The sequence below is a fragment of the Canis lupus genome, chromosome 7, assembly GCF_011100685.1.
Source record: "Canis lupus familiaris isolate Mischka breed German Shepherd chromosome 7, alternate assembly UU_Cfam_GSD_1.0, whole genome shotgun sequence".
Classification (NCBI taxonomy): domain Eukaryota; kingdom Metazoa; phylum Chordata; class Mammalia; order Carnivora; family Canidae; genus Canis; species Canis lupus.
In genome coordinates this window covers 64,060,536-64,076,517 of record NC_049228.1, presented here as the reverse complement: position 1 = coordinate 64,076,517, position 15,982 = coordinate 64,060,536, and the positions used below count along the sequence as shown (strand labels likewise).

The window sequence follows — 15,982 nt, the reverse complement described above, 5'->3', positions numbered from 1 at the left end:
ACAGAATTGAAACTACACAATTCCAGAATTATAGTTATACTTCAAAGAACGCTCTCAATATTTCATAAAACAAATAGAAAATCAGTTAAGGATAAATGATTTGAACAACTCTATCAACTAAGCCAATGGATATTTATAGAATGCTCCACCCGCAAAACAGAATATATATTCTTTTCAAGCAATCAAAAAACATTCTCCCAGATCAAATGCTATACCACTAGTTCCTAATAAATTTTATTATTTTTTTAAGTAGGCTCCATGCCCAATATGGAGCCAAACATGGAACTTGAACTCACAACCCTGAGATCAAGACCTGAGCTGAAATCATGAGTCAGATACTTAACTGACAGAGCCACCCAGGTGCTCCCATAATAAATTTTAAAAGAATTTCATGTTCTTCAATAAATAATTCAAAGTATGTTATCTGATCATAAGGAAAATTAGGAATCAATAATGGAAAGAAATTTGGGGGAAATCTCCAAATATGTGGCAGACATACTTCTAAATAACCTCTGGGTCAAAGAAGAAGGGACGAAAATGTCAGAAAATATTTTAAATGAGAATAAAAACACAAGTCAAAAATGTATTGTATACAGCTAAAATGAAAATTTATAGCTTTAAATGTGTGTACTAGAAATGAACAAAGAACTCAAGTCAATAAGCTTTCACTTTAAGGAAAAAAAAAATAGGAAATTAAAAACCAAAAAAGAGAAATAAGAACAGAAATGAAATAAACAGAACAAAAAATATCAAAATAATGTCAGTTCTTGAAAAAGATCAACAAAATTGATAAATCTTTAGCCAAACTAACCAAGACAAAAAGATTACACCAATTAGCAAAAACAAATGAAATAGGGACTATCATTACCAACCCTATAGCCAGAAAAGTCACAGGAGAGCATCCTGAATAACTTTAAGCCAAGAAATTAGACAATTTAAGTGAGATTAAAAAAAAAAAATCCAGAAAGATAAAATAACCACCGTGGACTCAAAGAAACAGAAAATCAGAACAGACCTACATAAAATAATTAAGTTGTTTCAGTAATTTAAAATCTTCCCACACAGAAAAGTCCAAGCACAGATAGCTTATTAGTAATTTACAATCTTCCCACTTACAAAGTCCAACCATAGATGGCTTATTAGTAATTTACAATCTTCCCACTTAGAGAGTCCAAGCATAGATAGCTTACCTGGTGAATTCTATCAACTACTTAAAGAATACCACCAATCCTTTACAAACTATTTCAGAAAACAGAAGAAAAGAACACTTTCCAACTCATTCTATAAGGTTAGTATCACCCTGTTACCAAAGTCAAATAAACAGATCAAGAAAACAAGACTATAAAGCAGTATCTCTCATGAATACAGACCCAAGAAAGCCCTAGCAAAATGTTAGCAAAGAGAATCCAGCAACACAGTAAAGACATTATCCAGTACCAAGTGGGATTTACACAGCTATGTTTAAAATCCCCAAATCAATTAATGTAATATACCATATTAACAGACTAAAGAAAAAAATCACATGCTCATCTCAAAAGACAGGAAAAGCACTAGACATTCATTCATGATAAAAACTTTCAACCAGGACAGCCCGGTGGCCCAGCGGTTTAGCACCACCTTCAGCCCAGGGCATGATCCTGGAGACCCAGGATCGAGTCCCATTTCAGGCTCTCTGCCTGTGTCTCTGCCTCTCTCTCTCTCTCTGTCTCTCATGAATAAATAAATAAAATCTTAGAGAAAAAAAAAACTTTCAACCAACTAGAAATAGAGTAACACTTCCTCAACCTAATAAAGAGAATCTAAGAGAAACCCACAAACACCATACTTACTGGTAAAAAAACTAGATGCTATTCCCCTATGATCAAAAAACAAGGATTTCTGCTTTCATCATATGTATTCAACAGTTTACTAAGATCTAGTAAAATAAGAGAAGAAAGCATCCAGACTGGAAAAGAAGTACATTTGTGTTTATTTGTAGATGATAGGATCCAGTGTAGAGAAAATCCTATGAAATTTACAAAAGCCTACTAGAACTAATGAACAAATTCAGCAAGGATAAAGGATACAGATCAACAACAGGGACACAATATATAGATTAACAACAAAATCAACTTATCTATCTATACAGTTGCAAGAAGAAATCAGAAAAGGAAATTAAAAGAAAAATTCCATTCAAAATAGCATCAAAAAGAATACAATGCCTGGAAATAAATTTAACAGGAGTATAAGATCTGTACACTGAAAACTACCAAACACTGCCAATAGAAATTAAAGATCTAAACAAAGGAACAGGCATTTCCCATTTATGGATTGGATGACTCAATATTGTTAAAGTGGCCATTCTTCCCAAATGGATCCATAGACCCTAGACAACACAACCTCAATCAAAATGCCAACAGGTGTTTTTGTAGAAATTAAAATGATCCTAAAATTTATATGGAAATACAGTTTTTTTTAAAGATTTATTTTGGGCAGGGCAGGCAGAGAGAAGCTCAAGCAGACTCTGCACTGAGTGCAGAGCCCAGTGCTGGACTGGATCTCATGACCCTGAGATCACTACCTAAGCCAAAAACCAGGAGTCGGATGCTTACCTTGACTGAGCCACACAGGCACCCCTGGACTATTTTGACTAACAATAGTCGAAATAATTTAAATCACAGCTGGAAAACTCAGACCACCCAATATCAAAACTTAATTATAAAGTTACTGTAATAAAAGCAATGTAGTACTGATGTAACAATAGATTCAGATTAAAGGAAGACAACAGAAAGTCTAGAAATTTACGGTCAATTCATTTCAACAAGGGTGCCAAGACAACACAATGGGAAAAGAGTCCTTCCAGTGAACAGTGAAAGGATTAAAAAATGTGATATAGCCATAAGATGGAAAGTTATTCAGTCATAAAAAAGAAGAAATCACAGATACATGGATTCTATGGCATGAATAAACTTCAACAGTATCATGCTAAATTAAAGAAGCCAAACACAAAAGTTTGTAGGATTTCAATTACAAGACATTTCTAGAAAGGACAGATATCCTTGAAATAGAAAACCAATCAGTGACAGCCTGAGGCAGGGGAGAACAGAAGGGAATAAACATAAAGAGGCATGAGAAAACGTTCTGAGCTGGCTGCACAGCTATGTAAATGTACTAAGAATCACCAAAATGTGCGCTTACAGTAGGTGAGTTTTATGCAACATAAAATTCTACCTCAATGAAGCAGTTTAAAAAAAAAAAAAAAAAAAAAAGAACTATCAGGAGTTCCCCATCCCTAGAGGACAGGAGCAGGGACTGAAAGAGCTCCTGTCAGGATTCCAGAGTGGAAATACCTGACCTCACGTTCATTCCAAGAGCTTGTGGCCTTTTGACCCAAAGTGCTGGTTTATGTATTTGTTGTGGCTTCGCCCAGTTCCTATTCATAGAGTCTTAAAAAAACATGTGACTGCTCTCCCAAATATTCCACCCAAACACCAAATGTGGAATGTTTTCACCTTTCGTCCCGTAAAGGCAGCTCGATGAAGCGGCGTGTCTCCCATGTCATTCAATACATTCACTTCTGCACCAGCCTGACAAACATGAAAACTTTAGACATCTTCCACATGTCAAGAAATACATAAAGGTGAAAATAATTCTCTAAAAATATATTATTTCTTTAAAAAATATATATTTTATTTTTAAGTAATCTCAACACCCAACATGGGGCTTGAACTTAAAACCCTGAGATTAAGAGTTGTGTACCCTACCAAATGAGCCAGTCAGGCACCTAAAAAATATATTAAATATTTCAAAAGTAAAATGATGTTAATATTCATTGGTTGTCAATGCTAAAATTCAATTCAATTCACAGTAAAACAGTAAAGCTACTAGAGAGATAAAAGTCTACTTCATAATAGGTAGAAGAGTAAAAAGCTGCTTTCCTTTAAAAATCTACAGACCTTCACTCTACTTTAGAAACCCTCATATTGAAAAAAGAATATTCTGAACAAAATACCATATTTTCTCCACCAATTTAGTAAGTTTTCAGTAAAAAAAAAAAAGCCACTACTTAAATGTACTGCCCAATTTTAAGGCAATTTCAGAAATATCAAAGTGAAACATTATCACAGAATTGAAAAAATGTGAGATCTTAAATCATACGGTGCTCATTAAGAGATTCTGCATCTTTTTTTTAATCATTTAGGATGTGCTTAGGTTATTTTTTTAACTGTTATATTAAAAACTATTATCTTCACATTAACTCACACATTCACTTTTGCAATTTTAAAAAGTCAATAGAAAAATCAAATGACTAAAAAAAATAGAATTTTAACCAGTCATCAGGCTAACCTACTTTTTAGCAAAGAATAATTAAGTGTGTTAGTGTTAAGTAATCTACTATGGTTAGTTGGCTTTTCTAAGACTTTCATAATTTCCATAGCAGTAATATTTCTTTTATTCATTTAAAAACTTAAGCCATAAATGTACCTTTAACAGATCCTGAACCACTTGTTTATGTCCAAAATAACATGCCAGATGAAGAGGTGTCCAGCCCAAGTTAGACTTACTTCTTCCTAAAAATGGAAAAAGATAAGGCATTTTTACTTGCTATTCAGGTAATTTTATAATAAAAATTTCTCTTTAGCAAGGTATTCCCATTCACTGGCCAATCTTCCCTTCACATTGCACTGCTGATGAATGATAGGCAAGAGACAGGACACAGTAAGAAATGTAACAAGTATAATGATTAGAATACATAAGCCCCAGATTCTGGTGTCACTCTCTTAACTCAATGTCCTCATTTTTTTTTTTTTAAGATTTTTATTTATTTATGATAGAGAGAGGCAGAAACACAGGCAGAGGGAGAGGCAGGCTCCATGCCAGGAGCCCGACGTGGGACTCGATCCTGGGACTCCAGGATAGTGCCCTGGGCCAAAGGCAGGCGCTAAACCACTGAGCTACCCAGGAATCCCCTATATCCTCATTCTTAAAAAGGTAGAAAGAGACACCATGGGGGGTCATATTCAAAGTAAATGATCTCTAATTGACTCCAAGGTTTTGAATCTTTAAAAATCTTGCCATCATCTAGCAAAGACCTGGTCCTCTCAGCACAGTATTTCATGAAAAACATCTCCTTTTGAAAACCTGTGCCATACCTGGTGCAGTCTGGAAATCAGTAAGGAGGTTCCTCAAAAAGTTGAAAATAGAGCTAACCTATGACCTAGCAATTACACTAGTAGGTATTTATCCGAAAGATACAAATTTAATGATCTGAAAGGGCACCTGCACTCCAGTGTTTATAGCAGGGATGTCCATAAGAGCCAAACTACAGAAAGAGCCCAGATGTGTATCAGATGAATGGATAAAGATGATGTGGGGTGTGTTTGTATGTATGTGGAGGGCAATGGATGGAATGAGCACTGGTTATTATACTAGGCTGATGAATCACTGATCTCTACTTCTGAAACCAGTAATACATTATATGTTAATTTAAATAAAAATTTAAAAAATTTTACATGTCATAATCCAGGCAGTAGGGTATACCCAGAGAAGTTAAACATGACTAGTCAAAAGTTAGTGTTCATTTTATGAATGTTTGGTGAACAAATGGATGTATACAACCTGGTGTTTTGAATGCAGGCAAAATGACCAGAGAGCTATGTATCTTTCTTAGTTTCCTAGTTAAGGATATATCCTTTACCTTATAAAATTAAAACCCGATGAGGCTTGGAATTAACAAATATTAATACAAGATAAATACAAACTGTTTTAAAAGGTACTGTGGAATACAATGACTTGTGATAACAGCAATAATTTTCTGCGTCAATTTCTCTTTCTGTTCACTGTTCACCAACATTATTATTCATGGTGTGTGAGGAGAGGGTTCCTGAGAACTTTTTACTGTTTTCTGTTTATATGCATAAATATATTAAAGCAAAAAAAAAAAAAAAAAAAAAAAAAAAAAAAAACAAAAGAAAGAAAAAGACAAGAAAACCTGTACCATGTTATAAGAGTGGACAGAAAGATGGAATTGATAAAGAATCCCTTCTGCAGCATTTGGAAAGTTGTTAGCTCTGCAGATAGAGACAGAAAATGGAGTCCTGACTTCAGATAAAAATCTCAAATAATGAGGATATGGGTTACGAGAGCGGTAGAGTCCAACTAAACAACAAGAACCAAAGTTAAGAGCAATGAAATGTTGGATCCTTGCTGAGGAGAGGTATAGAGTAATTGTGTGTGATGAAAACGTACTATACAAATCAATTCAGAAAGAAAAAAAAATAATAGGGTACTATAGCTTAGAGCTGGGAGACCTCCAGAAGGTTATCAAAATTCCAAATCAGGCATAAGAGCATACAGCCTATTGAATTCTAAAGCCCAGCACCCTGGAGGGTCTACCAGAGCCTAGGGGCATGCTGCCCCCCAAGGGGCACTCCTTGGGAGGGACTAGGGTTTAATGGCTGCCCTCACTTCCTGGATTTTAGATTTTGAGCCAACAGAAACCCAGACACCAACCAGCCTCAATGCACCCAGAACAAGCTTCTGACAGCTCCCCAAGGGACTGATACCACCAATAGTGTCTTGTGATTGTTTGCCACTTACCCAAATTCCCACAATTGTTTCCTCTAAGACATGTGCCCTCTAGAACCTATAATCTAGAGTCAATAAATTCTAGAGCCACAGTCTATTTCATGGAATGTTTCTCTTACTTTCTGTTCTCAACTGAAACCTAGCTCTTTCTGAGGACAAGGACTCTCCTGTATCCCTCAGGTGGAGCTTCCCCAGACAATTCCCACACATCCACTGATCCTCACACAACAGAAGCCAAATGAGCCACCGCATCAAAACCCAATGCTATCTCTAGTCAAGGACTCCACTCACATTGCAAACCTCTTTTGAGACTTCTGCCATTAAGTCTCAAACACCTTCTCTGCCGCCATCCAGCAGTATCCCACCGGTTCACCCCTCACCAAGTAACTCTAGGCAACAGTCTTTCTCCCCATGCAAACCGTGCCACTGTCTTAGGGGTGTCTACTACTTATTTAGTATCCTGGTCTCTCAGTTTCTCAGCTTCCCTCATTTCCTGCAAACTTGGCCTCTGCTTGATGTGACACACCCAGTCCCATAGCCAGAGCCTAGATGTCATCATCTCTGAGCTCACCAACTGCCCTCTTTCTGGCTTGTTCACATAGGTATCCTTCCAGACTTATGCAATTGAATCAGCCCTTCATTCTTTAACCAGTTCTCATATATGTAAACACCTTCACCTTTACTTCCTTCAATAAATCCATCATCTTGATCCTTCACTTCAACTTCCTTGCCAATCCCCTCCATAACTGTCACAGTAGCCTACAAAAACCTCGAAGCCTGGTAAGTATGTTAGCTTGATTTTTCTGTAACTATTCCCAGGTGGCTGAACAGTGGTAGAAGAAAAATAACAGAACCCTGTAGATTCATGGCACCTTAAACTCAGGATCTTATACTTCAGCTAGACTCTAGACTCTGCTTGGCAATCCTTATAATACCCTATTCAGGTGTCTCTCCTACATTCTGCAACATGCACTTAAAAGTCCTCCCTATTCTCTTTAAGCCTCTTATCCACACACCTCCCCTTCACAAAGGGCCTCAGTCTCTTAGCTTCACAATGAGAAGAAAAGCTTTCATGGAACTCCCTGGGCTTCCTAGAGCCAAATCTACTATCTCACTGCTACCAATAGGCATTCTTCCATCCTTCTTTCCTGACTTATCTAAGACCAATCCAGATCCTATATCCTGGATTCCATCCCTTTCTGCTTTTCAGGTACTCTTCTCCTTTATCGTCCACCCCTTCCTCTTCACTATAACCAAGAGCAACGAAAGCCCTCTCGGATCCTGTTCTCCTTGCAGCTACTGTCTTCACTCTCCCCTCCCGCTCTGCCTGCACTTCCCCTTTCCATCCCCTTCCATTCCCGTTAGCCTCCTACCACCCAGAGCAGAAAAGGTTCATCTCCCACCATGTCATTCAAATGGTCCTCAAGTTTAAATCTGCCAACACTGTCACCAAATCCCAGGGGCACTTTCCAGCTGCCACAGCACTGGAAAGCATTGGACAACACAGCTCACATGCCTTCCAGGCTGCCACAGCCCTGCACCTCTCCCTGTTCCAGCACTTCTCTCAGGATCTTTGGAAGTTCCACTGTCCGATTAGTCCTTCATTACTGGTATCTCCAATAATGTATCTCTCCTGGCCTTTTTCCACTGCTTTCACTGTTCATGTACTACTGACTTCAAAATCCACATTCCCCTTTGCAGCTGCTTACTAGACACCTCCATTTGGATGACACAAAATAGCTTGTGCTCAAAAAGAGCAAAGCTGAGCTCACCAGTCATTTTATATGTACACTGTTGACCCCTGAACAACATGAGTTTTGAACTGTATGGGTCCACTTACATACAGACGTTAGTCGATAAACATTTTAAATGTATTTTTCTTAGGATTTTCTTAACATTTTCTTTTCTCTAGCTTACTTTATTATAAGGATACAATATATAACATATATAACATACAATATATGTTCATTGATTATTATCAGTAAAGCTTCTAGTCAACAGTAGGCTATTAACAGTTACGTTTTGGGGGAGTCAAAAGTTATATGCGGATTTTTTTTTTTTTTTTTTTTTTTTTACTCTGCAGAAAAGTTGGTGCTTCTTCACCCTGTGTTGTTCAAGGGTCAACTGTACATACTCACTAAAGCTAGTTCTTCTCCCCCTTTTTTTTTCCCCTCAACAAACTGCCATTATTCCCTTCGTTCTCAAGTCAAAAATAAGCAAAACTCTTGCCACTTCTCTCCTTTTTAACCCCCACATTCAGTTAGTCCTATTGATTCTACTTCCTAACTGCTTATTATACCTACTTGTTGCCATTCCCATTGCTTCTACTCCCAGCTAACCCATGATGGTCTCCTCTAAGTTACTGTATCAGATTCTGAACTGGTCTCCTCACATCTAGGATTTCCAAGTAAGATTCTGGACCAAGAAATGGGAATTCCCAAAATCCTATGTTAAAATACTTCATTCTTTATACTCTTTACTACTTACCATGGATATCCAAAAATTTTGTTCAACAAATAAGAAATGTCAAATTGAGGAATATTTACAAAGAACTGTACCCTACAAAGAATGTTGTAACACTGGGAAACACCAGCAGATATTATGGATAACATTTAAGTAGCTTCACATCGAGAATTTCCAACAAGGTGACAGGACACCACCACAGAATCATATGTAGACACGGCCAGCATAAGTTCTTATTTCGAAAGAAGACACTGTTGTAGCCTTAACTACCTCTATTTTGACCTCAGTCTGTACTTTTTAACTCAGGCAAAAGACCTGGCAGGCAAAGCATCCTGTAATGGGAACCAAGCTAGCCCCTCAAAAAGAGGGACTGTCCTAATATTGACAACACATGATGGATCCCAAGACAATGATTCAACTGCCCTTTACTCTTTATTGCCCAGCTGTACCTACTCACCAACCTTTGTTCTACATTTTCCTTATATAAATCTAGAAGTGCTTTCAGCACTTTGAAAACACTAGCCCACTGTCTTCTGGTGTTGGCCTCATTGAAATAAATTCCCTGCTTGTTTCACCACCACTCACCTCTCCATCTTTGGATTTTGTCAGTGGTGAGTGCTTGAACCTGGTCTGTTTGGGACCCCCAGAGCCATGTGCTATTGCACTTTTGGACCTGGGTTACAATTTTGCTTCCAAAACGTATTTCTTAGCAGATTATCAGAGAGGGCAGCCCCAGTGGCTCAGCGGTTTAGCGCCACCTTCGGCCCAGGGTGTGATCCTGGGGACCCGGTATCAAGTCCCAGTCAGGCTGCTCCCTGCATGGAGCCTGCCTCTCCCTCTGCCTGTGTCTCTGCCTCTCTCTGTGTGTCTCTCATGAATAAATAAATAAAATCTTAAAAAAAAAAAAAATTATCAGAGCAAGTAGGTAATTCTAACAGGATATTGGTAGGCCAGCAACCAGGAAAGTCAGAGTCCTGTCCTGGCAGTACTCCATAGAAGCTGGATCAAACCAGACAAGCCCAAGATGGCAGGTGCCTCAACGGGAAACCCAAGGTCAAAAAAGGAAGAAAAGGCACAAAACTAAACATTAATATTTGCAAAAAAACAGGACCAAGAACACACACTTATAGCAACAACTACCTGCAAAACAGATTAGATCCTTCTTTGTACCCTGATCCTACAAATACTGGCCTTTACCTTCAACTGCAGGTCAGTGCTTCCTTCTCTTACTTTCAACTTGACAGCAGTAATTCCTTCCAACAAATAATGTCTCTATGTTGATTGTTAAGCTTTAATTTTTAAGGAATTATAGTACATTTCACCATTTTCTCAATTTCTCAGGGTTTGGAAAAACAAATCAGTAGAAAAGAAATCCTAGAAATGCCTGGCACAGGTGATCCTCATGAGGAAACACTGCTCACATCCAGTCCCACCTTTCCCTATTCACTTCTTCTGGTGAACTGCACATCATCTGGTGTCATTCCTTTATGTAAATCCTTTAAACTGCCCTAAGACAAAGTCTGACTGCCAGGTATAACAATAAAATTCTGAAAAAGCATTCACATTTGTTTCAATTTTACATTTCCAAGAAGGTGATTCCCACCAGTTAACCCAAAATAACCACAGGTGAGGGTGGGAAGGGTAGATAATAAAGGGTTATTAGGATTTTCAAATGCCGGGAATAATTTTAGCCTTCAAAATAGCATCCCCAGATAAAGATTAAGAACTGGTCTTTGCTGGGATCCCTGGGTGGCGCAGCGGTTTGGTGCCTGCCTTTGGCCCAGGGCACGATCCTGGAGACCCGGGATCAAATCCCACATCAGGCTCCCGGTGCATGGAGCCTGCTTCTCCCTCTGCCTATGTCTCTGCCTCTCTCTCTCTTTGTGTGACTATCATAAATAAATAAATAATTTAAAAAACCAAAAGAACTGGTCTTTGTTGAAGGACCAAGAGGATTTTTAGAATTCCTTTAGCATACCAAAAACCAACTCATGCTTTCTGGAAAACTCAGATTATCATTTCCTCCCTGCTGCAAAGATAATACTCCTTCCCCACTGTGGGTAAGCCAGAAGGTTTGTCGCTTTAGGATAGGAGAAAAATGTGACACAGCAGAATAAAATATGCATCTGGGACAGAGGCCTGGGGGAGAGAGAGAGAGAGAGACATAAATGCAGAGACATGGTGCCATGAGCCCAGAGAGGGAGATAAACTGTAGGAACACCAAGAACAGGCAAGTGGCATCCGGGTGATAGGAAAAGATTGCCTAGCAGCCACTAGCCCCCACCTGCAAAGTGGCCACAAAGTAACAGCCAAGAAGCACCACTTGTATGACAAACAGAGACACCAGTTTGACTTTGTCCCCAAGTTCAGCTACATATACTTAAAGAGCACTAGGAAGAAAAGGGTCACTGAGGAACCAAAGGCTATAGATACACACAAGGCTCATCTTTACATTTAAATGCCACCTAAGGGGAGATGGGGCAAGAAGAGTTGAGAGGCTCTGGAAGACCAATCGTTTATCAAAAAGCAATTGAGCTTGAGGACTAACATTTAGTTCTCCATACTCCAAGAAGGAAAACGTGCATGTTGAAATATCAGAGCCATTTTAGAAGATAAATTCTATTTCTCTGCACACATGAGTGTAATATGTACAACCTGCTACACAGAGTGCGTTAATATTTAGCTGCTACTTACCTACCCAACCTTATCCCTCAACCCCTCCTGCCTCCAGGCCCTTGCCACCTAGGCTGCCTCTCACCTTGGACTTTGACACATGCTGTATCTCCTTTGAACATTTTTCTATTTTCACTTGATTAAGCCCTATACACTCTTCATAGATCACCTTAGAATTATTTCCTCCAAGAAGCAAATTCTTCTAGTTCCAGTTTCATACTTCGCCCATGGGATTTCATGACACACTGGAATTCCATATTCTGGTATATACTGTATAGTATAGACTAGTCTGATCTATTAATCTACAACACTAATCTCAGTGAGGTCAGAGATACTACCTACCACCACCTATAAGGTACTTCACAGGACCCTGGGCGTATAGTCAACATTCAAACCTGCTGCTTTAACTACCATATCCTATCATAGCATGCATCTTGTAGGCTCAGGATCACTCTCGTAGCTGCTAAAATTGTCACAGACACTAAATGTTAAGACTAGATTTCAATTTCCCTGATTTAGGGAGACCTTTTACTGACTCTTATGAAGATTCTTTCTAGACAGAGATGGGTATTTCTAGCAAGATCAAAATATTGTGCTAAATAAATGACAGAACCATGCATACTCACAAAGAAAGCTAAAAAATCCACTCAAAGCTTACCTTTGCAATTAATGTCAGCAATTACTTCATTCCTTTCCATAGTTTCTAATAACTGTCTAACTTCTTCAGCGTTGCCGTTTCTGGCATGATGGAGAAGCTGCTGTTCTGCTTCAGTGTTCATTTCTAGGTTTAAAAATAATATTGCTATTATCTATTAACATAATTAGCATTTAGACACTATTTGCTAATACAGAAAGGGAAAAAAATCATCTTCATTTTGCAGCTAATGAAATGACTAAACAAATCAGCTGCAAGGCCAGAACGTGACCTTAAGATTCCTTTCCCCTTTTTATTATTACTGAAAAAATGTACTAGACGTTTGGGCAAATTTCTTAATCTCTCAAAATCCTCAGTTTCTTCATCTGCAAAATAACCTCATGAACTGTTGTTAACACTGTATGACAGAATCCTTTATAGATACATGATTTTTTGTAAATAGTTATTACAATAACTAGACAAAGTTAAAACATGGTCATTACTATAAAGATATCATAAGGCTGAAATATAAATTAACACATTCAAAAACTGTGCAAAATATCCTGGGGGGGGAAAAAAAAAACTAAATTACAGGTAAAGATCTAGGAGTGGCCATATTTACAATTCCTTTGTTTTCTCTCCTATTTTTCCAAGCCTCAAACCAAATATAGAGGACTGTAACCAATTTAAAGCATTTGTCATAATGATATCAAGCACAAGTCACAGAATATAAATTTCCTTCTAATAAATGCAAATCAATTTTTTCTGACTACAACATTAGCAGAAGTAAAAAGATTATATATCTGAAACTAATGTGACATTACATGTCAACAATACCTCAATTTAAAAAAAAAAAAAAAAAAAGGTTAAACATGCCCAATGCTGTCCTGGACAGAAAATATGCACTGCAATAAACTGCTAATATGAATATAAATCCATACAATCTTTCCTATGTCACAGGGGGAGAGGCTCCAATTTGTCAGTATCGAGTACATTTCAAAATATGCATACACCTGGGGAGGATTCTACTAAGCTGGCAGAGTATGAAACACAGGAACCTGTTCCCCTACCTAGACAGTAGCTGCAACTGGCAGAATATGCCCAACGCAACTATTCTGGAACCCTAGGATCTTCTCAAGGGTTACCACCGCCAAGATTAGAAGGTAAACTGTAGTTAATTTATGCCAGTGTCAACTCTTAGCAAGCCAGCAGCTATCCATCTCTCTTTACGTGTGTTCCTGAAACAGCCTGTAAGAGCCAGAGTGAACACAAAGACCCCTGCACTCCAAATATTGGAGATCTGGGCTCAGATCACTGCTACTTCTGATCACAGAGATGCAGACAGAAGCCAGCAGTCACTGCTGTTGCACCATCTCTCACTGCTGCAATCCCCTCCAGTGGGCTAAGCTTGCAGGGGACTTAAAGGGCCAGCACTCTTGTTTATCCCTTCATTTTTGTTTCTACTCTTTTAAAAGCCAGACACTAAAGACCAGCACATCAAAAAACAACTGCATGTATGAAGTGAATTAGAACATGACTCCTCATGATCACCGAAAGGCTCAGAAAAGACATGAGAAGACCTTGAATTTACAGTTCGGGCTAACCTAATCCTCAGCACAGAAAACAGCCCACAACAATCTCAAACCACAATGACAAATTAGAAAACCTCAGGGGATAGAGGAGAATTTGCTATCAAGGGTTACTACATTATTAGATTCAAAGTCCAATTTTCAACAATGAAGAAAGTTACAAGGCATACAAAGAAACGGGAAAGTAGGGCCCATTCAAAGGGAAAAACTCATCAATAGAAACTGTCCCTGAAGAAGATTTGATGGCAAATATACTAGACACAGATGTCAAAAAGACATATGAAGATCTAAGGAGATGGAGAGAGTCAAGAAAATGTATAAATGAGAGGAAAACACAAAGAGAAAATCGACTTAGGAAACAAAGAAATTCTTGACCTGAAAAGTATAATAACAAATGAAAAATTCACTTGAGGGATTCAAAGGCAGATTTTAGCAGGCAGAAAACTCAGTGACCTTGAAAGATAGGGCAATGTAGACCACGGAGTCTGAGAAACAAACAGAAAGAAAAAAAGACTGAGATCTGAACAGGGCTTAAGGGACCTGTAGGACACCAACACACACATCTACATGTATCATGAAAGTCCCAGTACAGGGAGAACAAGGGGTAGAATACTTGGAGAAATAATAGCTAAATGCTTCCCAAATTTGATAAAAGACATGAACACAAACATCTGAGAAAGTCAATGAATTCCAAGTAAGGGGAACTCAAAGAGATATACACTATATAATCTAATTTTCAAGAGAGACAATCTTGACAGCAGCATGAGAGAAGCTGAATCATCACATACAAGGGTAAGATGACAGCAGATTTCTCATCAGAAGTTTTGGAGGACAGAGGGCAGTCAGCAAATATATTCAAAGTACAAAAAGAAAACTGTCAGCCATGAATCAATATTTAACAAAAAAACTACTTTTCAAAAGTGAGAGGAAAATTAAGACCTTCCCAGAAAAACAAAAAGGTGGGGGACTTCATTACCACTAGACCTGCCTTTCAAGTAATGCTCAATAGAATCCTGCAAAGTAAAATAAAAGCACACTAGACAGTAACCCATAGCCACATAAAGAAATAAACATCTTGATAAAGGTAAATACATGTTCAAATAACAACTAGTGTTATTTTTTTTAAAGATTTTATTTTTATTTATTTATCATGAGAGACACAGAGAGAGGCAGAGATACAGGCAGAGGGAGAAGCAGCCTCCATGCAGGAAGCCCGATACAGGACTCGATCCTGGGATTCCAGCATCACACCCTGGGCCGAAGGCAGGTGCTAAACCACTGAGCCACCCAGGGATTCCCCCAGCTAGTGTTATTATAATAATGCTTTATAGCTGTACTTTTTATTTTCTACATGACTTATGAGTAGCACAAAGAAAAAATGCTGTTTCAAAAGCTAGTATTATTAGAATTTTAGTTTATAACTCCAAATCTTGTTTTCTATGTAATTTAAGAGACTAATGCATTAGTTTATGTTTTGGGAATACGGTGTATAAAAATGTATTTTTGTAACATCAGTAACCAAAAGGGGTGGGAACAGCATAAAGGAGCAAGGTTTTTGTATGTGTTTTAAGTTAAGCTAATATACATTCAAATTAGTGCTATAACTTTAGAACATTAAATGTAATCCCCATGATCACCCCCCCAAATAACTCTCAAATTTAAAGAAAATAATTTAAATAATTCAGTACAAAATGAATCAGCTAAATACAAAAGGTAATAATGTAGTAAATGAGGGACAAAAAAAGCTATAAGGCAACAGAAAATAGCAAAACGACAGAAGTTCCTCCTTATCAGTAATTATTTTAAATGTAAATGGATTAAACTCTCCAATCAAGAGAGACATGGGCAGAATGGATAAAAACACATGATCCAATCATATGCTGTCTACAGGAGATTCACTTTAGATCCAAAGACAGAAATCGATTGAATGTTAAAGGATGGAAAAAGATAATCCTTGCAAACAGTAATCAAGAGAGGAGTGACTATACTAATGTCAGATACAATAAATTCAAAATCAAAGGTACAAGGGACAAAAAAATATTTTAATAGAAGATTT

General features: G+C 37.8%; 1 protein-coding gene across 4 annotated transcripts in view; it reads right to left on the bottom strand.

Moving 5' to 3' along the window:
- OSBPL1A (oxysterol binding protein like 1A) overlaps nt 1-15,982 on the bottom strand; it is a 227,702-nt gene that overhangs the window by 194,783 nt on the left and 16,937 nt on the right. For all 4 annotated transcript variants that reach the window (XR_005362553.1, XM_038543635.1, XM_038543637.1 and 1 more), the window contains exons 2-4: nt 12,362-12,484; nt 4,465-4,550; nt 3,492-3,566 (exon numbers count right to left, since the gene is read on the bottom strand). Coding sequence is in view for 3 of the 4 variants with exons in the window: in XM_038543635.1 (XP_038399563.1) it covers nt 3,492-3,566; nt 4,465-4,550; nt 12,362-12,482 (282 nt within the window). In the remaining variant the exon portion in view is untranslated. The remainder of the gene's footprint in view (nt 1-3,491; nt 3,567-4,464; nt 4,551-12,361; nt 12,485-15,982) is intronic.